At 40.2% G+C, this 25,436-nt stretch overlaps 1 protein-coding gene across 5 annotated transcripts in view; it reads right to left on the reverse strand.

The window, feature by feature from the left end:
• Nucleotides 1-1,743: 1,743 nt before the first annotated feature.
• smc1b (structural maintenance of chromosomes 1B) overlaps nucleotides 1,744-25,436 on the reverse strand; it is a 56,290-nt gene continuing 32,597 nt past the window's right edge. For 3 of the 5 annotated variants that reach the window (XM_008111385.3, XM_008111384.3, XM_003221430.4), the window contains 11 exons: nucleotides 20,076-20,182; nucleotides 19,334-19,475; nucleotides 16,326-16,471; nucleotides 12,250-12,403; nucleotides 11,698-11,796; nucleotides 10,237-10,393; nucleotides 9,282-9,436; nucleotides 7,444-7,595; nucleotides 6,882-6,951; nucleotides 5,256-5,366; nucleotides 1,744-2,566 (listed from right to left, as the gene is read on the reverse strand). In XM_008111385.3, coding sequence (XP_008109592.2) covers nucleotides 2,459-2,566; nucleotides 5,256-5,366; nucleotides 6,882-6,951; nucleotides 7,444-7,595; nucleotides 9,282-9,436; nucleotides 10,237-10,393; nucleotides 11,698-11,796; nucleotides 12,250-12,403; nucleotides 16,326-16,471; nucleotides 19,334-19,475; nucleotides 20,076-20,182 — 1,401 coding nt within the window. In that variant the 3' untranslated portion in view covers nucleotides 1,744-2,458. Of the gene's footprint in view, nucleotides 2,567-5,255; nucleotides 5,367-6,881; nucleotides 6,952-7,443; nucleotides 7,596-9,281; nucleotides 9,437-10,236; nucleotides 10,394-11,697; nucleotides 11,797-12,249; nucleotides 12,404-16,325; nucleotides 16,472-19,333; nucleotides 19,476-20,075; nucleotides 20,183-25,436 lie in introns of those variants that run through there. The other 2 variants (XM_008111388.3, XM_008111389.3) reach the window with 2 other exon arrangements.

A 25,436-nucleotide genomic window follows, 5' to 3' on the forward strand; every position in this document is an offset into this window, starting at 1 on the left:
TCAGTAGATGTTTATAGGTGTACCAGTTTTCCCTTGGGATCTCTCTTTTATGATGGGCTTCCACCAGGGAAAGCCAAAGGAGTGTTTTACTATAAAATCTTAACTTGTACTTTTTCCATACTTTAAGTATGGTGGAGTCTCACTTATCCAACATAAAAGGGCCGGCAGAACGTTGGATAAGCTAATATGTTGGATAATAAGGAGAGGAGAAGCCTATTAAACATCAAATTATGATTTTACAAATTAAGCACCAAAACATCATGTTATACAACAAATTTGACAGAAAAAGTAGTTCAGTATGCAGTAATGCTACGTAGTAATCACTGTATTTATGAATTTAGCACCAAAAATCACGATTTATTGAAAACATTGACTACAAAAATGCGTTGGATAATCCAGAACGTTGGATAAGCAAATGTTGGATAAGTGAGACTCTACTGTAATGCAACCCCGACAAAATGGTTGGAATTTTTTTTCTCCTTTTGTTTTTTGGTACCAGAGGTATGCATGCCACCCCTGGCAAAGGTCGAAGCCCTCTAGATTCAAAAATTTTCTTTTCGCTAATGTGGCCCAATCCTTCACCCATGTTAGTACGCACACCTCAAAATACATTTGGAAATCTGGTAATGCCAACCCCCCTCTTTTTGTTAGATCTGTTTATTTTTAATTTGATTCTTGCTTCCAAACCTTTATTGCCCTTCCCTAGACACATTCTAGGTTGTCAATATCCTTCTTGAATTGAGCATTCCAAGTGAGGTCTGATTAAGGCAGAATAGAATGGAACTATGATCTCAATGCTATACTGCTATTGATAGCTTATGATCTACCAAGGCTCCTTGATCTTTTTGCACATGTACTGTTTTCAAGCCAGGTGTCACCCACCCTTTATCTGTGCATTTCATTTTTATTGTAAAAGTGTAGTACCATACATTTCTCTCTGTTGAAATTCATTTTGTTAATTTGGACCTAGCTTTCTAATCTGTTAAGGTCATTTTGGATTCTGATCCTGTCCTCTGGGGTATTAGTTTCGGTGTCATCTGCAAATTTGATAAGCATGCCTTCTATTCTGTCGTCCAAGTAGTTGATAAAGATGTTGAATAGCTCTGGACCCACGACTGAACCCTGTGGCACCCCACTGGTTACTTCTCTCCAGGATGAGGAGCCATTGGGAAGCACCCTTTGTGTTTCGCCAGTTGACCACTTCCCAATCCACCTACCAGTAGCATTGCCTAGCCCACATTTTATCAGCTTCTTTGTGAGAATGTCATGGAGGCCCTTGTCAAAGACCATATTGAAATTGATATATGCTACATTAGTAGCATTCCTTTCATCTACCAAGCTTCTAACTCTATCAAATAACAAGATAAGGTTAGTTTGGCATGGCTTGTTTTTGGGAAACCCATGTTTACTTTTAGTGAGCAGGGCATTCCTTTCTAAGTATCTCTTTAATGATCTGCTCTAGAATCTTTCCTATTATTGATGTGAGGTTCACGGGGGAGGAAAACTAACAAAACATTTTAAAAGAGTGTTAACAGAATTAAATGTTTCTGGTTAGCATCAGATACAATCCTAACAGATGAGCTTTTAGGATTGTATGAAGCTTGCCTCGCATAGACAGCATACTGGGTTGTCCAGCTATTTCTGGAGAGTATTGCTCAAAACTAGTAATGGTTGAAGATTATAGTACACTGTATAACTTTTTCTTTACATGGAGAGGATTCAGTGAACATAGGAAACTATAAATGAAATTGAACAAAATTTATTGAACTAATTCAAAAAACAGAATATGCATTTTAGACAATGTTCAAACATGCAGTACTAAATGAACAGAGTCTTGAGTTTCTTTGCTAATTATGCATTTTTAAACATAGGGCACTGTCCCAGTATTTAAAGGATCAAAGTGAACATACAGTTGAAAAGCACCAAAATGATAGGATTTGTACTGTAATCATCGGGCTGAAAACAGATTTCTCCTTTGTGGAACACCATAACCTGATGGAATGGCATTTAAACTTGGAAATATGCTTTAATATGTGTGCTTAACTCTTTCCATTGTGCTTATTCCTTGTTATAGATACCCCCATTTCATAAATGGCTTCTCTTTTGAAGCTCTGTGTACAATTATCTGCTAATATATATTTGAAACCTCTCTTAATAGTAGTAAATCTGTAAGTGAAGGGAATGGCATGGGAATGGAATGAGAGCATGTCTTGACGTTTCTCCAACCCTGATTCTCCACCATTGGCAGACGTCTGTTCATTTTCTTTTTTTTGCAAAAAGACCATCATGGAGTACTACACTCATGAGTTTAGCTATTAACTTTCCAACAGAACATAATGCTGAACAACACATTCTCGCCCTAAATCTTCCACAACATAGCTGTAAACATAACCCATTAGCAATTACAAATCTGTGAAGGCAACATTTCTTAACTACCACAAATAATACCCTCAGCGCCTTATTTCAGCAGAGAGCTCTTTCTGCGTTTTTGTCGTGTTTCATTCTCAGGATCTGGATACTGAGTAAGATCCAGGGTAAGAACTTGGCTAAACGTAACATCATCTTGCTGAAAAGGGAAATAATCACTAGTTAGAACATCTTACCATAATATTCAAGTACAGCTATTTACATGTTTCTCTTTACTTCTACTGCCCAAACCCTCAATGTCATTAGAAATTCAGTTTCTATTTTGTCTGATATAATGAGGATGTAAAAATTAATATATAGACAGGTGTTATTTGACTTTAAGAAAACTAAGATGTATAGAACCTCTGCTGGCAATTTGAAATATTTCAAGGTACCTTTTATAATATATGGTCAACTTGTGACAAAACTAAAAAAAGTACAGGAAGATTATACAGAATTTGATACAAAACATTTTTCAACTTCAAATTCATTTCAAACGGGATTTATTTTACTATTATCTATAAATATAAAAATGTAATGTGCGTTTTACTATGGAGTAAACAACAAAACCACTGAACCAAATCACACCAAATTTGGCCACAAAGGACATAATCATCCAAAATATTTCAAACAAAAAAACCTAGAAAAATAAAGTCCAAATTAGAGTACCAGGAAAAACCGTTTTTTCCCCTAGCTGCCAGTTAGAAGGGTAGGCCCCACCCACTTCGTCTCCTAGCAACCCACTCAGCCACAATGGAGTTCAGGGCCTCTTCACTCAGGCCTCTTCCACATTGCCTATAAAATACAGATTATCTGATTTGAACTGGATTATATGGCAGTGTAGACTCAAGGCCCTACCACACACCTATATAACTCAGAATGTCAAGGCAGGATAATCCACAGTATCTGATTTGAATTGGATTATCTTGAGTCCACACTGCCATATAATCTAGTTCAGTGTGGATTTTATACAGCTGTGTAGAAGGGGCTTCATATAATCCAGTTCTAAGCAGATAATATAAGATTACAAATATAATATATAATAATTACTGTGTTATAACAATACAGGACAATATAATCTCTAAAATCAGGACAGTAAATAAAGAGCAACACTCTGAAAACGGAAATTCCAGACAGGAAACAGCCAGGGCCAGCTAACACCTCCCAACAAAGGATTCCTCCAGGCAGGAAGTATGCAGGCGTTGAAGCTGCAAGGCCATAACATGCCAATCAAGGTGACTAATTGCAACATACATACTTCCTGCACCGAGACTATTAATTGCTGTTCAACCTGACCAACAAAGATTTCCTCTAGATAGAAAACCCTCAGATTTTGAAGCCACGAGGCTACTCCGTCCCATTCAAACTGCCCAAGGAAGGATGTCCCTATATAGAAAGCGGCCAGGCTTTGAAGCAGCGAGGCTATTCAGTGTAAGGAGACCTGCAGCCACACCCTCATTCTATCTAGCTGACCCACGAGCTTCCAAGAGGAGAACATAAAAGGACTGACCTAGAGGCCTAGGAGAGCTCTGTTGGGCCCTGTTGCAGGAGAGACCCTGGGGTCTGAGTATTTGCCACCTAGCTTTGCTGCCTTACTCAGTCCTGAGCTTACCCACGAGGAGATCACAAGGCCAGTGGCCTCAGTACATCTAGGGCCACTGGCCTGTAGCATGGGGTCTTTTCTATTGTCTCTCTGCTGCCTTCGCCGCCACCGGTGCTGCCAGCGCACGGCCCTTCTGGGCCGAAGCCAGCCAGACTGCTCCTGAAGACCCTCTCCATTTGGCCTTAGATTTCATCCAAGAGTTCTTTTGATTATTGTCCATTCAAGTTTTAATTGGGTTTAATCACTGTGGCCTGGTCATTGAATTCCACTCTAAACTGGACGTTGAGTACTGATATCAAATACTTTATTTCACAATCTAAACCTCAGCCCTCCTGCATTTTAAGATCTTGCGTTTTAAAATCATGGCACCTGTACCCTAATCCTGTAGCCGTTTACACTAGCATATATCACCTTACTCCATGGTAATAACACATAAGGCCATTTTTACTAGCAGGCTTATGTTTGGCCTGTGGGGGGAGCGTGATTGGAAAACTATGTTTTTAATCTGTTTTATTGCATTTATATGTTTTAAGTGTTTTATAATTTGAAATGTTACATTTATTATTTGTATGTATAATGTGGCATTGAATTTTGCCATAATTTGTAAGCCGCTCTGAGTCCCCTTTGGGGTGAGAAGAGCGGGGTATAAATATAGTAAATAAATAAATAAATTCGAATTGGTCAAAAAAACATTCCTCTAGAACGCAAGTACCCAGCCTTCCAAGCAGCAAGCCTATTCCATTGTACTCCAGTTCACCAAACAAGGTTTCACGTAAGAAGAAAACGGCCAGGCTTTGAGGTTGCAAGGTTATTCACTGCTATTCCACCTGGTCAACAAATGATTCCCATAAGCCACAGCAACGCGTGGCAGGGCACAGCTAGTTTCCTAATAATAAGCAAATAAAAGTTCAGAACTCTATAAATTGTTTCACTATATAAGCTTTGGCAGCAAGGCATGCTCTATGCTCAGAAATTGATAAATCTTTGGAGAGTTTGTTAAAAGACCATCGTCTTTTATTAAGAAAGAAGATGAAGTCTGTGGATTTTGATTGAGTTACATTGTGATGAGAAGATTCTTATATTCTTATATAGATGTCTTTGATTCAGAGAGTGGGAAGTCAATTTTAATGTTTTTAAATATGAGTGTGGAAGATAAATCAGGGTATTGTTTGGTATGGTTTCCTTTGTTAGTTTGTTCAGCTTTGATTATACTGTATTATTATAAGTTATATTAAGTTATATATACCTGAGGGCAGACTCCAATTAGAGCATCGGCTTTAGAATAAAACTCTTCCTTTAGAGAAATAACTATGATCTGGAACTGTTCTTGGGACTGCTGCCTAATGAAGCTTGATACCTGGGAAGGGAGAAAAATTGCAAAACAGGGATTATTTGATTTAGTGTACATCAAATTAAAACACATTGCACAAATGTGAGGTTGTTAATTTTCATGGGCACTCAATTACCAGGAGGAAAAGATTTGAAACAGGTATTTATCGGGCGAATGGGAACAACAGAGTACACAGCAAAAATCCCCTAATGCACAAAAGGCCTTCTCAGTGGTTTCACCTAGACTCTGGAATGACTTCCCTTTTTATTTACACAGGTTTTTAAAACAGAAAGTTTATAAAGAACGGGTTAGGAGGTGCTGAACTGTTTTTAACTGTTTAACTAATCCTGTAATCTGGGGCATTAGCTATCCCTCCAATTTGGTGTAGCCTGCAAATTTGATAAGCATGCCTCCATTATCCAAATAATTGATAAAGATATTGAATAGCACTGGATCCTGGACAAAATCCTGTGGTCACTTCTCTCCAGGATGAGGAGCCATTGGGAGCCAATCTTTGAGGTCGGCTAATTAACAAATAACCAGTCAATGCAACAGAAGCCTTGTCTAACCCACATTTTATTAGCTTCTTCATCAGAATGTCATGGGAAATGTTGTCAAAGGCCTCACTGAAATTGAAATATGCTACATCCACAGCATTCCCTTCATCTACCAAACTTGTAACTCTATCAAAAAAAGAGATGCTTCATATGATATTTCTTGGTTTTGAGAAACCTGTGTTGACTATTTGTAACTACAGTAGAGTCTCACTTATCCAAGCTAAACGGGCCGGCAGAAGCTTGGATAAGCGAATATCTTGGATTATAAGGGCTGATCAAGGAAAAGTTTATTAAACATCAAATTAGGTTATGATTTTACAAATTAAGCACCAAAACTTCATGTTATACAACAAATTTGACAGAAAAAGTAGTTCAATACGCAGTAATGTTATGTTGTAATTACTGTATTTACGAATTTAGCACCAAAATATCACGATATATTGGAAACATTGACTACAAAAATGGCTTGGATTATCCAGAGGCTTGGATAAGCGAGGCTTGGATAAGGGAGACTCTACTGTATTACATTCCTTGTTTGTTTAATTACTGTATGTGGCCTAGAATCTTTAATTGGAGGTAATTATTTGGGTGCCCCCTCCTTTTTTTTTTGGAAGATGGGGACATTTGCCTTCTTCCAGTCTGACTTGAATTCATTTAGATTAGCTCGCTGTTCCTGTACTGCCCCTTTATCTATTCTGTGCTGCATTTCCCCAACTGCATTTTCTGTTCCACAACATAAAGTACAGAAAAAAATCAGAATAGGAAACATTTTATTACTTTAACTCACTAAGTTATTTTATACAAACAATATTACACATGTTAATATTTTACAACAATTTATTTGATTTTCCTTTTAATTGTATATCACCTTGGATTTTAATCAGGAAAGCAAGATGTAAAAAAGAACACAGAAAGGTCTGCTCTCCTTTAGAGCAGTATGCTTGGTTTGTTTTTCTTTAACATAAAGGAGATACAGGTAACTTACTTTGCCAATGTTTGTGTTATCTAGTGCTGCATCAACTTCATCCAGAATGAAAAAGGGAGCCGGTCTAAAACTAGAGGGAGGAAAGATAAATACAATTAAACAGATTTATTAAAAATGAAGGTAGTATCTTTAACTTTGTGCTTATCTAAAAGGTCATGTTTTAGTATGTTCTGTATATTTCTGAATGCTTTGTAAGAACAGTTTTATAAAAATGAATACAGTATGTGCCTGCTTCATCAGGTGGAATGAACAATTTTGAATTACTGCTGCACTGCAGTAATCAGGCACTGCATTTTTCACTCCTGTTGAGGAGGAGTGACAGGATTATCTCATCCTTGTTCTAAAAAAATGAAAATATTTAAGCTATCATAGGCCCTACTGACTGGAACCTACAGCATAAAAATACAATTCACATGAATACTAAAATACTATTGATGTACAAGCTGAAATACATGGAAGCTGGCAAAAAGAAGAGCCACATTAACAAATATGTAAATAAAATAACATTCTATTTAAAAAAAATACTGAGCAAAATCTATCCTTGAAACTGCATCCTTCTTACCTGTGCATTGCAAACACAAGCGCCAAAGCTGCTACCGATTTCTCACCACCGGACAGGTTGTCCATTGGCATAAATCGTTTCCCTGGAGCAACACAGTTAAAACCAATACCTTCCAAATAAGGTTCCTCAGGATTTTCAGGGCTAAGAAAAGCCTAAAACACATAAGGACCTTTTCTCAGTTTGCAGCAAAAAAAACCACTTTTAGACTGCAAGCTTAAATTAATGCTAACATTTACTGGTTTTCATAAATGTAAAATGCAACTTAAATGTCTTCCAAATAAGGGCTGCAAAGAAATTCTGGATGAAAACAGATAAGCTATTTTAAACACACGAATCCCCTTCTTGATTATGATGACTAAGTCCAGACCAGTCCTGTATACCAGTATATCTAATCTGTCTATCATTCTTCTCCCACATTATCAAGGTCTATGGTATTCTGAAACACTAGTCTTATGCCAATTGATCTAAGAAAGCATGATTTTGCAGAGGAAAACTATTAGCGGGAAGAAAGGAACTTAACTGTTCTGGCTTGAGAGCCCTTTCAACAGCTGAACTCATGGATGTCTCATTCAAGTGATTGTGTTTGGGCATGGGATGGAAGCCTCCACCAATGGAGGATCAGATGTGGCCTTAGCAGATGTGCAAAGTCTGATGGATGGCACAGAGAGAATTTTAGGAGCTTTAGAGACAAGAGGAGGAAGGCTTATATTCAAGGGTGATCTCATACAGGGCTGCTTTCAGGCTTTGCTCTGTTTTTCCTGGCTGCTGGTGTGAAGATCTGGCAAATTTTGCAGGTTTGCCAGATCTTTGGCATGTGTGCCTCACCAAAGCAGACTAAGCATTTTAGCCTTATAGCCTGCACATCATTTAAACAATGTGGTTGACATCCAAGTATGCCTCTCTGAATCCAGATATATAGGAATTTTGAGAGGTTTGCAGGCTTACAAAAACACAAAAAAACTAGTCTAGCTGACTATCAGGGCTAAATGGAAGCCCCAATAGCAAAAGGATCGTAAAACTATCTAATCTATTACTGAAAGCTATTTGAATACAGTATTAGGCCTAAACCTAACAATACTAATGCGTCATGGTTCTTTCTCTTGTTACTGAGGCGACGAAAAGAAAAGAGCTGAGGCAATGGCACTGCCCCCCATTATATATCATCAGGATGGTGGGCTGGGCTACCGCAAAAAAATGTACTTTAGAGCTCTAGAAGGTTCCAAATTGCATAGCGCAAGCACTGTTAACCCATTGGTTTGCACTCACAGAGACCACAAAGAAGAACTATGGGTAGTCCTGGAAGCAAACTGAAGCAGATATTAAGGGCCTAATCATTATTTCCCATGGGAACAAATTAAGTGAATTACATCCCTAGCTATGAGAAAGCGAGAGAGCCCACAGCATTCTCTAGGTGTGAAATGCCTTACCTTAGAGACGCTTGGCCGGTTCTTTGTTTTCTTCAGTGTCAGATACACACACACACAAAATAAAAACCCCAAGTCTTTTTAGATGTCAAATGTCTTTAAAATGGATTTTGTGGCTTGTGTTTTTAGTTTTAACTCCTGCCTCTGTTTAATGTTATTGTGGAACATCTCTGTTACACACTGCGGTTGTATTTTTTTTTTGTCAGCCTATATTTAACCAGAGTTTGGAAACATTACTTCTGGCATGACAACTTCTAAAGTACCCAACCATTATGATTATTGGTATTTATCAACTTTCAAGATGTACATCATTCAGGAATATTACAGGATAGAAATAAATACACAGTGGAAATAGATAAACTGACAACTTTTTATATTTATGAACTCTAATGAAATATCTTTAAATGTACACACCTGAGCACTACTGTTTCTGCAGAGCTTCTTGTAGATCTGATCAATAGTTACTGACATATGCTCAAAGCACTGGCTGAACAGCTCATACCTCTTTTTTTTCACTTTCTCAAATTCTTGCCTACATAATTTGGCCTCTTTTCTATGAGCCTCAAACACTATAAAAAGATTATTCAACTGGATTTAGTAGAATACTAAACTGTTAGATATTAGAACCAATATTAAAACATCTTATCTAAACTTAGCTTGCAAACACAAAAATAGTATTTATCAGAAAGAACCCTGGAAACAGAAATACATACATTTAAGTAGCACATATGGCACGTTTAATCTGTACAAAGACCAAATTCCTCCTATGTATTATAAGGTTCTGATTGAACATAACATAAAATTAAATAACGGTTTCAATTAATTGCTCTTCAGTGAAATTGGGTGATAATTTCTTTTCCATTTGGAATTTATCAAATAATAATATCTGTGTAGGACTATGAACCTGAAACCCAAATTCACTGGAAAAGAAAGAAAACCAATTCTTCTGTCTGCTTCTTCCAATATAACAGAAAATATGTACAAATAAATACCCATCCCTTTGAGAGGACTAAACATGCATTTTTATTCAATAATATGACACACACTACCTTTATTGGGTATTACTTAGATTAATGTGACAAATGAAAATCAATGGAATTGCCTTGCAAACATTGCAATTGAAACATGGAAAGCTACAATTAGAAAGCTTTCTGAAGTATTGATAATACTATAATATTGCACTAGTATGTTTTTGGATTTCGCTGCATAATACAATGATCACATGGCTACAAGTTCAAGTTTTAAGAGATCAACAAATAAGCACATACATAATAGGCTAGACTGAAACTAATTTGCTAAGGCAACAATTGGCAACCAAGTATTATCTGCATCTTACAAAATTATTGCTATGAATCAGAAAGGCTATTACCATCAACGGATTCTTGAAATCTATTGGTAACAACATGTAATCTGTCAAGTGCTCTCATATTTGGTGCAACTGTTTTTCCTAAAACATCTTCTTTAGATGCTATTTCCTGCCGAAGTTTTTCTAGTTGAGCCTCAATCTTTTTATTAGACTGCAAGTCCTAGTTGTAACACAAAATAGAGCTGTAAGAACATTGGGGAAATATTTCTGGGACTCTAAAAACCATCTTGAATTTCTGAAATGGGTAGGTGGTAAGGTGTACAGTAGATCATCACAAAACATATTGATGCATCCCTGCTGTGCTGCATGTGGCGCATGGCACTCATCCTAAGGTTATAAACTCAGATTTTGATTTTTATTTGTACAGGGGAGAATTAATACAATAGGCATATTAGCAATGAAAAAATAATATAAAACTTTCTAAAAAGGTATCTGGAAGAGAACCACGAACTACAATATCTATATGGGCATGGTGTTATTTGCAAGCAGAGGTTCTGAGCAGGTCATCTGAATTAGACATACAATCTATAAGCAATCTGTTTTTCATGAAGGAAGCAAAACTGGAAATATTACGCATCAGATTATCTATGTATCTGAGAAGCTGAGTATCCTTAACGTCATTCGCCATCACTGTCTGATTCAATGTACTGTATTTCATTGCATAATAGTCTCCACCACATGTAAGTCGCATCCCCATTTTTGGGGTGCCAAATTTGAAGATAAAAAATGTCCTCATAGTCACACTGCTGCCCACATGCCTGTTCCTTGGAGCTATAGGGTTTACCAACTAAGGGAAGCCCCGTAATTCTGAAGGGCAGATGTGTGGATGGGTGAAAGCTCACTCACCCAGGGGTGAGCGAAAACTACTGAATCTCCTTTGGTTGCTTGCTGAAGAAGGCCCTGTAGCTTGCCAGAGGGTGAGGCCTATGGTGCCTCCTTTGGCTCCCAATAGGGGAAGGTCCCATAGGCCTCCCATATTTTACCACTTAATAGTCACACACCCCTTTTAAAGGGGAAAAAGTGTGACTTTGTGGTAAAATGCAGTAGCATATTTCACATTTTTAAATAGCCACTAGTGGGAGGTCCCATCAGAACTGTGACACATGCAGCAATCATGATAAACACGTTTCAGTTCCTGAAGCTGCTACTGGAAGTTTTCACTATCACCAACTAAAGTTTCCCTTATAAGAGAGCTGGGAGTAAATATCCACTGCAAGTGGCATGAGAGGAAATTGCGGACACCCTCAATGATGATTAACTACAATATATGATAAAGAACCTCTAAGTTCAAAAGTTTGTGCAGCAGGAAAGTCAAGCAAACAATTTCTGCTGAAATGCTACGCTAGGAGAGGTGGCATACACCAACCCACAACTGTAAAATCAGACTGAATCTTTTGAAAAATTAAGTTAAGGAAAGATGCTAAGAAATGTAATACTACAAATAGGGACTGTGGATGTTCTTACCTTTAATTCTTCTGAAAGTCTGCTATAGTCTATTTGAATTAACTGTTCCCTTTCATAGATATCAGCAGTTCTTTCACTACTTTCAGTATCAGGTCCCAACTGCAATGAAAGTCCAATTGAAAGCATGAAATAACCACCAAATTTAATAGCATGCCAAGACAGTATTTAATTCTCTCTTCTCTCCCAATACCATCTTTCCATCTATGTTCAATTTTTTGTCATTCATTTTCCAATTCTCCATAAAGACTACCAGTCTTTATATTGTCAACTTTCTGCAGTCTCTCCTTTTACCAAGAAAGTATATAACTTTCTTCAATCTGATGCAATTTGCTTAACAAAAGAACACAGCAACAGACAAAGAAAAAACCACTCACTGGGCCTACATGTTGTCATAATTGTTCTGTCAATATGTGCTCTCAGCATCCAACTGTAGCAGTAATAGGATGTATTACTGTAGTAGGATGAAACTTTAGTTTTATCAAGAAGTTTATACATTTACGCACAAACTCAACAACTGCTATCATTTATTGCAAGAAAACATCCATGTTATACCTCAATTTCACTAATGTCATCTAAAGATCCCAAAACAAGGTTTATCTTTATGTCTTCAAGCTTGCATTCAAGAAGCCTATTATGTCTTTCTAATTTTTTCTGTTCCAGCGAGGTCTCAATCACTACTGCTTCCTTTTGTAGAGTCACCAACTCTCTGTCAGTGAAACAAAGAAACAAGATACAAAGCTTAACATTGATATTTCAACTCTCAAAGCTAAAAAGTATGTCAATTTACTATTATTCTCATTTAGGGTTTAAGCCTGGGTTGACAAGTCTTTCCTTTATAAAAATAATTTCTAAGTATTTTTTGAATTGTATGGTTAGCACTAATTAATAAGTCACCAGCTGAACTATTGACCTGAAGGTTGAAGGTTCGAATCTGCAAGACTGGGTGAGCTCCCATCTGTCAGCTCTAGCTTCCCATGCAGGGACATGAGAGAAGCCTCCCAGCAGGATGGTAAAATCAGGGGGTCCCCTGGGCAGCATTTCTGTAGACAGCCAATTCTCTCACACCAGAAGCGACTTATCTCAATTCGCTTCTGACATGATAAAAAAAATCATCTTAGCTAAATAATTTTATTTTAATGGTATTGAATTTTAATAGGCACGACCTAAATGCCAATTGTTTTATGTAGTACTTTTATGTTTCATATTGTTGTTCTTTTATATTGTTTTAAATTGTTTCACTTTTATATTTTTTGCCTTTTTACAAATGGTATTTATTTATGTGATGTCTCCATTAATTCTAGATTTTGAAGATTTCCCTTCAAAATTCAGAATTTATGATCCACCACACAAGCCTAATGAGAACTGGAACAGATGGAGCAAAAAGGATATTCAGTATAACAGCATAGGGCACTAAACTGTTTTTATTTACTCAACAGGGCCATTATCCTATTGTGTCAAAGTGATCATATAGTCCTGTGAATTGACAATTCTGCCACTTGTGCATCATGTCCTGAGCTGCAGATCCCTAGGACGAAATCCACTCACTAGCAAGCTTGGAAAACAGATTCCTTTATTATTCAGATTAATACAGGATGGAGAGAAAGTTGCTTCTGAGCTTGCAAACAGCATTGCTAATATCCCTATCAACAACTCGTCCTACTTCTCAGTCCCCCAGCCTACTTTGTTTACTTATTCCCAGGCCTCAAATCCCCCAACTATCTACAGCAAACTACAACACTATCACTCTTTAATTGTGGTTCCAGCTCTTTTCTCTAAATAAATAGACCAAATGATGCTAGTTTATAACCCTGTTGTAAATGTCCATCAGTGGCATGGATTCCTCTGAAGTTCTCCTTTGAAGGTTCAGAGGGGTTCATAACACATCAAGGCATTCACAAGCACCAGTGGAAAGGTAGTGGAGGTGAAGTACAGTCAACTTGCCACCTGTAGCCTGCACACACTCCTGCCAGGGAAGGAGGTAGCTTTGTGGAGTTGCTAAAAATCACAAGAGATTTCCCAAGCCACCTCTCCCGCTATGCACTGGCTCTTAGAGTCAAGTAAAAAGAACTGAAATGGTATCCAGTTGTCTCTGGAGGGTGGTTGCTGCTAGAGTGGCGGGCCTTTCTGCTCTGCTGGAGTTGAATGGGATCTCAGTTCGTGTATTGATGAATATGTTTTATTTCAATAAACATGAATAAGCCCTTGGCTTTATAGCACAGTGTTCCAAACTGTGTGTTGCAACACACTGTCGGAATGCCTTTATTCCCTAAGTGTGTCATGTAAAAATGCCCCCCCCCCCCCAATAAAATCTTATTTATTTATTTAATTTATATACCACTCTTCTCCCCTGGGGGACCCAGAGCGGTTTTATACAATGGCAGAATCAAATGCCACATACAATACAACAAGCAGCAAAAACCAAACATAAAACATGGACAAAAGCCGGCATCCAAATCAAATTAAAACAATTAAAACCATGTGACCATTACAAAAGGGGAAGTTTCGAGCAAAAGTCAGAGCCAGTCCGAATTCGAATCAATATTAATTCATAGAATCCATTAGGTCATATCAGTTCATATCTTAGGATGGGCCAAATGCTTGATCCCACAGCCAGGTCTTCAGCTGCTTCCTGAAAGACATGAGGGAAGGGGCTTCCCTAATCTCCCTTGGCAAGAGTTCCACAGCTGTGGAGCCACCACCAAAAAAGCCCTGTCTCTTGTCCCCGCCAACCGCACCTGTGATGGCGGCGGGACCAAGAGCAGAGCCTCGCTCCAAGATCTTAATCTGCAGGACGGCTCGTCAATCTTCCTTGATCAGTCTGCCAAGCACCAAGGGAGCAGTCTTAGGTGTTCTCATTAGGACAATGCCCAGCTTTCCAGAGCTGCCAAAGTATGAAGATGCCATTGGTTGGCTGCTACAGGTCCCCCCACCCCACTCCAACTGCAAAAGCCCTGCTGGGAGCAGCCATGTGCTCCCCAGGTCAGCCCCCCTCTCCACTTGGAGAAGCTTCCCAGTCTAAAGAAAGACATCACATAGAGCTAAATCAGGTTGGGGAAGCGTTCAGAACAATTAAAAGATGCTATTCCAGACTCCTCTATGTCTCATTTAAACTATAAATGGTTCTTTTATTGCTTTTTAAACCTTATTTAAGAAATGTTTTTTTAAAATTATTTTCAAAATTATTGTAAATAGTGCTACACAAAATTATACAAACATCCAAACATTTTCCATTGGTTATACATATTTAAATTATTCCCCCTCTTTCTCCCTCCCTCACCTCCCCGGGAACAGTTTACAAATTTTGTTGTATTTATTAAGATTGTTCGATCACGAGGATAATCTCGATCATGAGGTTTAATCTATATATATATAAAAGGGTAATGAAATTTCGGCCTAGGACAAAACAACAAAACTACACATCCCAGAAACACTAAACTTGGCAGCACAACCCCTCATCCATGCCTCTACAACAAAAAGCTCCAGCTACTCCAGAAAACGGCCAGGCTTTGAGACTGCAAGGCTATTCACTGCTATTCCATCTGGCCATCAAAAGATTCCCATAAGCCACAGCAACGCGTGGCTGGGCAAAGCTAGTTCATTATATTTGTCTTTCCCCTTTATTCTGTAACTTAAGCCTTTCCATTTTGCCTCCCATGACTTTCTGATTTGGCCCATCCTGTAGTAACTTTTCGTTTTGCTAATGTAGGCTTGGAGGTAGTCCCTTACCTCCACCTATACCCAGCTACTGCACTTCTTCTGGACCATTCAGTAGAGGTTTACAAGATACTGTACACATATAACAGTTGCCTTGCCTCCAGTTGAATATGCTCACTGCATCTGGCTATTAGATATCGGTTTGGAGTATGTCTTAATATATATTATATTTATGCCTATGTTTTAATGTATTTATGTGGTTGTATTTTATTGTGTATTGCTGGGCTTGGTCTCCATGTGAGCGACCCCAAGTCCCTTTGGGGAGATAGGATGTTGTTGTTGTTGTTATTGTTATTATCCGCTAAGTATTTATACCATGTTTTTGTGTCCCATTTCTTTTGGTCCTTCCAACCTAAAGCAACTGAGGCTTTAACTGAATCTAACATATATGGTCCTTTTATTGCTGATGCCTCTCTCTCCCCCCCCCCCCTCATGTTGTTACCCATAAATGACAAAAATCTTGGAAATGTATCCTGCTTTTTTTTACACACAGACCTGTGTTACACCCAATCTGATAATTTTAATTTGGGTAATTAATAGATGCTGTATTGCATTGTATACATGCTCTCTGCTCTTCCATTTTAACAGAAGGACTTGTAGGCATCAGGTGCAGACAAAGCTCAGTGGTGACCAGCTGCCACACATGAAGTCATTCACACATTTGCTCTTGACCCTTTTTCATCACATCCAAAGTCACAAACTAGAACCATGTGACAACCTCCTATATCTGCACACATTTTCTGCCACAACTCTCAGGAGCCAGAACTTCACCATCACTCATACAGGACTGTAAAACTTGAATAAGAAAATGTTCAAATTAAATACTTCTGCAATAATCTAACAAAACTATCCCTCCAAACTATGGGCAGAGTTTCAAATATCCAGATTTCAAATTGGTTAAGAGCATCAATTACCTATTTAGTGTTAGCAATATCTTCCTTGATTCGTCGACTTGATTCTGTGCCTTGGTAACTTCATTTTTATTAACATTCTGCCTTTCCTTAAGCTGCTGGAGTTCTGCCATAACTTCCTCTACCATTTGTAAGCAATTCTCCTCATCCTATATAAGAAAAATATGCTATTTTTTTAAAAAAAAAACCTGCAGTTTAGAAACAGAACAGCCTTATGAAAATATTAAGTAGACAAAGATATTTAGTAGTAACATTTCTGAAATGAAGTTATTAAACAATTGTTGATTTAAGTAATATAATGCTACCTATTTTAATACACTCAGGATAGAAGTCATTCTTTTGTTAGATCTAGTTCCTATAGACACGTTTCTGTTAAGCAGATAAGGAATCATAATTTCCAGATTTTATTATTATTTTTATATGTATCCAGCTTTTTCTCTCTAAAAAAAGACTCAAAGCAGCTAATAATAAAACCAATAGAATAGAAATACCCCATATGTACTCGAACGTACAGTTATGACAACAGATGAATTCCTAATATTAGTAGTGGCTACAGAAGTAACATTTCTGGAAAATTTTGTAATCATGGAAGGGGGGAAGATAATGTTTTTGTCCACTCTCCCTCAAACCCCACACCATACATTTGGAAAAATAAAAAATATATGCCCTGCTTACTTGCATATTCAAACATATTTTCTACAATTTATTTATTTACTATATTTCTACCCCACTCTTCTCACCCTGAACGGGTCTCAGCATCATAAAGTACTTATGGTAAATACTTAACATAAAGTTACTAAGCAACATAAAGTACTCCATTCAGTGCCCTGCTTATTTGGGAAATAAAAATGTGTACAAACAAAAGTTTTCATATGTTCCATCCTAAAAAGAAAACTCCAAAATGCTTCATGATATGCTACTCCAGGAGCACATGCATCTTATGTATTGGCCATCAAATAATTTGGGAGGGGGGGGGGGATGGGATGGACGATGACCAGAAACAATACAATAGTGTATTACATTAACAGAAACAGTCACGACCATAACCTACTTGGATATAAAGTTTAACTCAAGTTTGAAAAGCCTAAACTTATTGATACGACAAGTAATGAATGCAGAAAAATATATTAGATCTGAATTTTGGACAATACATTAGACACCAGTCAACATGCATCAAGAAAATGAATTGTCATCTGAAACTGCATTCTATTTACACTTATAGAGTAATTGTAATTTATCCTGTAAAATGTTTACCAAATTAACTAGAACAACAAAAAGGATGAAAATCATCAGGATTGCAGTCAGCTGAAAATCTTGGATTTCTCACTCTCAATGGAAGTCAACTGAGTTCAAAGACCCAGGGAGCCTTTCACCAGCACTGAATAGTATACCAGTTCTAAATGTTCTTGGGCAAGGACAAAACGGCTACACTGATGGGGAGAAGACACTTCCTTAGTTGTCAGCACATTTTTCACCCTTTTAGCAAGGTAGCTAAGAGGCAGGGGATTTTCTCGAATCTCTGGGCTCAATATAGGCAGCAACCAATGGGGTTGCATCACAATCATCCATACGGCCACTTCCAGGGTGCCCACTTTGCTACATGCCACCATTGGCTAGGCGAAAGGAAAGATTGGAAGCTCGTGTAAGCTCAGTCCTCCAGAGTTTCTCCCTTTTTCTTTCTAAAATCAGGGCTCCTTCAATAAGAACTCATTGGGCACTGAATCTATGACTAGTCTCCTTTCCCGAAGGTGGATGCAGGTGGCAAAAGGTTTCGGGTTTTGGAATACCAGCAGTCCCCGAGTTAAAAATATTCAACTTAAAAATAACTCATAGTTAAGAATGGGGGTGAGACAACAGAAAATGAGAGAATCTATTCTTGGGAGAGGAAATTCACTCCTGAGAGAAGGGGGAAAGGTGTCTCCAATTAAGCTTTAGCATCAATCCTTGTGTCCACAACAAGTCAAAATTTGGGGTTACACTGAAAAAATGTACCTGTTCTGACTTGTATACAAATTCAACTAAAGAACAAACCTACAGAACCTATCTTGTTTGTAACGTGGGAACTGCCTGTATTTGGAATTTCTATTAAGGGAGACCCAAATCATAGCTATTTTGCAGAAGCTGTCTAAAAGATAACTGTGAACTTCAGGGCCATAGCCAGAAAAAAATGGGGGGGGGGGGGGGACAACGGCTTATTTTTAGCAAATCATGAAGAATGCATATTTTGCATGCCATAACGCAAAGCAATTTGGAAATCAGGCTCCATCAATAAACTTCAGTGGACACTCATGGGAATTTAGTTAACCAGTTAAAATGCGTGAGTAAACCAGGTTTTAAAAAAAAACTGAAAATTTTCAGGCGGGGCGCGGGGAGGTTGAACACCTAAACCCTCCCCCTCCTTGGCTACAGTCCTGGTGTACTTCCATGCTGGCAAATGACCAGGATTGCAAATCAAGATTGATACGGTAGTAGTTAGGAATCACTTAATTAACCAAAATTACTTTTGGGGACCACATAAATGGCAAGTGGATGGAGCTTAGCTTCTCATCCCACCAATCTATGACCATGGTTTCTGGAGTGGAAGAAGGAAGCCTTAATCAGCTACTTATCAAAACAATCTTGAATCACTGTTCCTCACTTTTACGGCAAGTGGGCCAGAAGCAACTATACATTTGTCAATACCCAGCTGATGTTACAAAGAACTGCAAAAATTGATGAGCTCCAGAGTAGCTGAGCGACGGGAAAAGATGGCAAATCTTTGAGGGCTACATAGCAGGCCATGAGTGAATCATGTAAAGTTTAAAGCAGTGGTTCTCAACCTGTAGCTCCCAGGTGTTTTGGCTTACAACTCCCAGAAATCCCAGCCAGTTTACCAGTTGTTAGGATTTCTGGGAGTTGAAGGCCAAAACATCTGGGGACCCACAGATTGAGAACCACTGGTTTAAAGCAAGAAGAAATGACATTTCTTCTAACAAATTAATCTTGTTTTCCATTTTAAAAGTGATTATTACCTTTTTCAGGTGAATGATATCAGTTTCATCTTTGCGACTACTCTCCTTCAGCATGCTAATCTTCCTCACCTCCTTTTCTATGAGGCTGCAAATGTACTCAAGTTGGGCACTCAGTCGTGTCTTCTGGTTTTCAAATTCAGACCTAGACAAACATGAGGCAGCAGAATATTAAAAAGTGAAAAGCAATGTTGGAATAGTTGACTTCTCCTTAAACATGATCTAGAAATGAATAAAAATAAATTTTAAAACTATGTGAAGAAAAAAAAAGGATTTTAATGCCTTTAGAGGAAAAATAGCTCTGCATGATGCAAGAATTTGAATGCATGAGGCTTGGGAGAGACCAGAGCTATTGAAAGAATTTGATCTTTCAACCATTTTAGAAAAATTAGAGCAATGGTCTTTAAAATGGGAAGTCTATGGACCAATTGCATTCCCCAAGCTATCTGCTGCTGGCTGCTAGAGCGCTTCCAGGAAAGAAAGGAATAGCTGTAGAAGTGGGCACAAATGCAATATTGGTCCCAAACAAAGGGTGGGCGAGTTTTCTCTTCTGAAAGGTACTGCCACCAGATGGTTGGAAACTCAATGCACCGAATAGTCTTAAAACAGTAGAAATGGATATCCCTGCATGTACTCTTACATGAACATTAAATTCTCTATCTTTTCACTGTAATTTACAGTGAAACCAAATAAAGACCACCTATAAGTTATCAAATATGGATCCTTCTGTATTCTGAATACTTGCCTCTTCCTGTCAAGTTCTTCCTGCAGTTGTATGTGCTCTTTCTCATATACACGAATATTCTCTACACCAATCTCTTCACAGAATTCACGGAAAATATTGTCTTCCACCTGTTGCAACATGCCCCCATATACATAATAGGAAGAATTAAATGTAATTTCCTAAATGATACCCCTCTCATAGTATAATATGGAATAGATATTAAAATTAAGATTAGTACTTTTATTCCTAAAACAATGATACTTTAGTTCAAGGATAATGTCTAGACTACATAGACATGTTCTTGCTAATCAAGAACTGGAAACTCTTGTGTAAATACAAACTATGGCTCTCCTACTCACACTGTGGCTCCTAGTTGCCATGGACCCCCCCCCCCAATTCCAAAACAAAACAATTGCTAACTGTGAATATTAATATTGCATTGAGTTTGGTCTTTATCACAAAAAAACAGTATCAGTATATGTCAAGTTAAAAGTACAAGAGCAAGCCACGTGGGAAATAGGTTCACCATTTAATTGCTACTAGCTGTGCCCGACCATGGGTTGCTGCGGCAAAGTGTGGAGGTATGGAAAATAAACTATTGAGGAATTGGTGGTAGTTAGTATATGTTATTTCCTAAAGCTTGTAAATATACACTATTTCTGGTTGCCCCCCCCTTTTTTTTGTCTGTTGGAGAGAAGTATGAATGCTGCAATTAGCCAGAATGATTAACATGTAATGGCCTTTCAGCTTCAAAGCCTGGCTGCTTCCTCACAGGGGACTCTTTTGTTGAGAGGTGTTAGCTGGCCCTGATTGTTTCATGTCTGGAATTTCCATTTTCAGAGTGTTGCTCTTTATTTACTGTTCTGATTTTAGAGAATATATTGTTCTGTTTTGTTATATCACAGTCATTTTTATATATTATATTTATAATCTTGTATTACCTGCTTTGAACTGGATTATATGAAGCCCCTTCTACACAGCTGTATAAAATCCATACTGAACTGGATTATATGGCAGTACAGACTCAAGATAATCCAGTTCAAAGCAGACACTGTGGATTATCTGCCTTGGCATTCTGGGTTATATAGCTGTATGGAAGGGCCTTGAGTCTACAATGCCATATAATCCAGTTTAAATCAGATAATCTGTATTTTATAGGCAGTGTGGAAGAGGCCTAAGTGAACCCTGCTTATCCCCTGGGCGCCATTGTGGCTGAAGGAGTTGCTATGTACGAAGTGGGTGGAGCCTAAAGGGGGCAGGGCCTACTATTTTGACTAGCAGCCAGGTGGAGAACAGCTCTTCCTCATCTTTCTCCCCCTCCCCTTTGTGTTTTTGGAGGGTTTTTTTTTTTTTACATTTGGACTTTATACTTCTAGGTTTATTTGAATGAAAGACATAGATTGGATGACTATGTCTTTTGTGGCCAAATTTGGTTCAGTGGTTTTGTTGTTTACTCCATGGGAAAAACGCACATAACATTTTTATGTATGTAGATAAGAATACGAACAAGATAGGTTCTGTAGATTTGTTATGTTGAATTGGTTTGTAAGTTGGAACAGGTACATTTTTAAGTGTAACTCTAGTATATGTATGCATGCATACATGCATGCATTGGATAGCATAGGGAAGGTCAACACCCCTGTGGTGTTTGTTTTGCATAATGAACTCAATCAACCCTTTATTTGGACTGAAGAAGGACAGGTTGCTTACCTGTAACCATGTTTCTTCGAGTGTACTCTGTGAATTCACACTAATGGAGAAGCTGCGCCTGCGCAGGTTCCGACGGAAACTCTTCCAAGCTGAAGTTCAAATTTTGGCGGTAACCACGCCCCCCTTCCCAAGGGGCATATAAGGCAGCCCCGGGCGTCCGCTCTTCAGTTCCTACGCCGCTAAGGCAACGAGAAAGGGAGAGGTTTGCCAGAGGGGAAGGAAGGACGGGTTTGTGTGGATTCACAGAGTACACTCGAAGAAACATGGTTACAGGTAAGCAACCTGTCCTTTTTCTTCGTGTACTCTGTGAATGCACACTAATGGAGACTGACACGCTAAGGTCCCGGATGGTGGGACAAGGCAAACTCGACAACCAGTGAATGTCCAAACATAAGTTTATTAGGACACATTGAGATAACAGTCCCAAGAGACCAGTGCATCAGGACACATTGAGGTAATAGTCCCAAGAGACCAGTGCAACAAGTTGTCCGAAAGGACCAGTGCAATGTCAGCATGAACATAACATAAGAAACGGAACATATCAGGGAAAATACTGAATAAACGTAATAGAACACGAAAGTTGAGTACAGTGCATATGAACGCTCTCCCAGGGGAAGAGGGGAAACATCATATAACTTGACACACCCATCAGGGTCAATAAAGTGTTACAGAGCAATGGCCCAACACAATCAGGGGAAAACATGTCCCCGGAGATGTAGGTATGGTGAGAAAACTGGCCCCATAGCTTGAAGGAGAGGTATAGAGAGTCACCTGCGGGTGAGTATAGGGAGAAGAAGGCCGTTTGAGAGTCAGGATAAGCAAGATGAGAGCACCGATCTTGCGAAGGCCGAGTCTTTCAGGGCTTTGTTGTCTAGCCTGTAGTGAGAAACAAATGTAAGTGGGTTCGACCAGATTGCCGCTTTGCAAATGGAGTCGAGCGGAATACCCCTGAGGAAGGCGGTCGAAGCCGAGAGGTCCCTCGTTGATCTCGGACGGATGGATGGAGGGCGCTTGGCCAGCTCGTAAGCCAACTCAATGGCCTGAGCAATCCAATGGGACAACCTTTGGGAGGAGATGGGGTTACCCAACTTGTCCGGGGCATAGGCGACAAAGAGTCTCTGAGTCTTACGGATGCCCCTGGTACGGTCCTTGTAGAAGAGGAGCGCTCTGCGAACGTCGAGAAGGTGCAGTTTTCGCTCGAGAGGAGAGGAGGGATTAGAGAAGAAAGCTGGTAGGACAATGTCCTGATTGAGGTGGAAAGCTGACACCACCTTAGGGAGAAAGGTAATGTCTGGGCGAAGGACAGCACGGTCGTGGTGGAAACGTAGATATGGCTCATCGACCCTGAGAGCAGCAAGCTCGGATGGCCGTCGTGCCGAAGTGATCGCCACTAGGAAGGCTAGTTTCCACGAAAGCAAGCGGAGATCAGTTGAGGCCAGTGGTTCGAAGGGAGCGGATGTGAGTTGAGATAGCACAAGTTCGAGGTTCCAACCCGGCGTAGGCGGCAGCGACGGTGGGCAGATGTTGTTGTAGCCTTGGAGAAAGGCTTTGATCAGGTGGTGAGAGAAGAGAGACGGCTGACCATGGTGTTGAAAAGACCAGGAAAGGGCTGCGAGGTAAGCCTTAATAGAAGCGAGAGAGAGTTTTCTCTCGACGAGAGTCATGAGGAAGTCGAGGACCACCGGTACCGAAGTTGGAAAGGAGTCGATATCATGGGATCGAAGGAAGGCGTGAAAGCGAGAAAGCTTGTAGGTATAAGCTTTGGTTGTAGCCGGCTTATGGGCTGCCCGAAGAACGTCCTGGAGGTTTTGTGGAAGGGAGGTTAGGTAAGAATCTTCCACGCAGTGAGATGAAGAGAAGGAAGGTCCGGGTGAAGAATTTGACCGTCCTCTCTGGAGAGAAGGTGCGGCGAGGGAGGCAGAGGGCGAAACGTTCCTCTGGAGAGACGAAGAAGGGCTGGATACCACGGCTGGCGGGGCCAGGCCGGAGCTATGAGAATCGCTGTGACCGAGATCGAGAGGAGTCTTTCGAGGACTTTCGGTATGAGGGGAATAGGGGGAAAGAGATAAAGCATCTCTGCTGACCAGTCCAGCAGAAAGGCGTCCCCTAGGCAGCCTGGAAAGGAGTTCGGGGGAGCCTCGCTCCGTAGCGGGGTAGTTGAGCGTTTTGGGGAGAGGCAAAAAGGTCCAGAGTAGGTCGCCCCCAGTCGAGGAACAGATTGTGGAGAATCTTGGGAGCGAGCTTCCACTCGTGGGAGGAGGATGTCATCCTGCTGAGGGCATCCGCCAAGTCGTTTTGGGCACCCGGAAGGTGAATCGCGGAGACTTGGACGTCGTGGGCTATGCACCAAAGCCAGAGGCGGGAGGAGAGGTGCATCAACTTTCTCGAACCCGTACCGCCCTGTTTGTTGATGTAGAAGACTGCTACTAGATTGTCCGATTGAATGAGGATGGATTTGTGGCAGATGAGGCGTGAGAAAGCTTTCAGGGCTTTGAAGATGGCGAGAAGCTCGAGAAAGTTTAGGTGGTTGGTCTTCTCGGATGGGGACCAAAGATCTTGGACCGTCAGGCCGTTCATGTGGGCTCCCCAAGCGTAGGTGGAGTCCGTGGTTATGGTTATTGAAGGTAGGGTTGGATGAAATGGAAGACCCCTGCACACGTTCCGGTGAGACGTCCACCATGAGAGGGATTGGCGAACGTTTGACAGTATCGACAGGTACTTCGAGTTGTGGTGGTAGAGCGGCTTGAAAGTGTCTATAAACCACCTTTGTAGAACCCAGAGACGCAGCCTGGCGAAGGGGGTCGTGAGAACCGTGGAGGCCATGTGGCCTAAAAGGACTTGAACGGCACGGGCTCGGACCCTCCGGGCGGATCGACATAGGGCGATCTGGTGGCGGAGAGCTAGGAATCTGTCGAGCGGTAACGAGACAGTCTGTGTGACGGAGTCGAAGAGAGCTCCGATGAATCGAATTTTGGTCGACGGGGAGAGATTTGACTTCTCGGCATTGAGTTGGAGGCCGAGAGAGTTTAGGAGACGCAGTGTGAAGGAGACGTGGCTTTCGAGAAGTACAGGGTCGGGCCCGACCAGAAGCCAGTCGTCCAGATAGGGAAAGACCGTGATGCCATGTAGCCTGAGGTGGGCCGCTACGGCGGCGACAACTTTGGTAAAGACCCTTGGAGCCGTGACTAGGCCGAAGGGTAAAACGGTAAATTGATAAGTTTGGTCGAAGACTTTGAAACAGAGGAAACGTCTGTGAGCCTCCCTTATCGCTACGTGGAAGTAAGCATCTCGTAAGTCTATGGAGGCAAAGTAGTCTCCCCGCTGCAGCATCGGGAGAATAGAGGCAATAGAGACCATTCTGAATTTGGAAGGGCGAATGAAGATATTGAGGGCCCTTAGGTCTAGAATGGGGCGTAGCCCTCCCCCCCTCTTCGGGACCGTGAAGTACCTGGAGAAGAAGCTTTGCGGGTCCAGTTCGAGAGGAGAGGGACGGATGGCCCCTTTGGCCAGGAGGGCATCGACTTCGGCCAGTATTTCTGGAGAAGGAGTTGAAGAGAGAATGTGACCTGTAGGTGGGAGCTCTGTGAACTCTAAGGCGTAGCCCTCTTGGACAATGCGAAGAACCCAAGCATCTGAAGTGATGGACTCCCATTGATTGTAAAAGGGAGCCAG

This window comes from Anolis carolinensis, chromosome 5 (assembly GCF_035594765.1).
Source record: "Anolis carolinensis isolate JA03-04 chromosome 5, rAnoCar3.1.pri, whole genome shotgun sequence".
In the NCBI taxonomy this organism is placed as follows: Eukaryota; Metazoa; Chordata; class Lepidosauria; order Squamata; family Dactyloidae; genus Anolis; species Anolis carolinensis.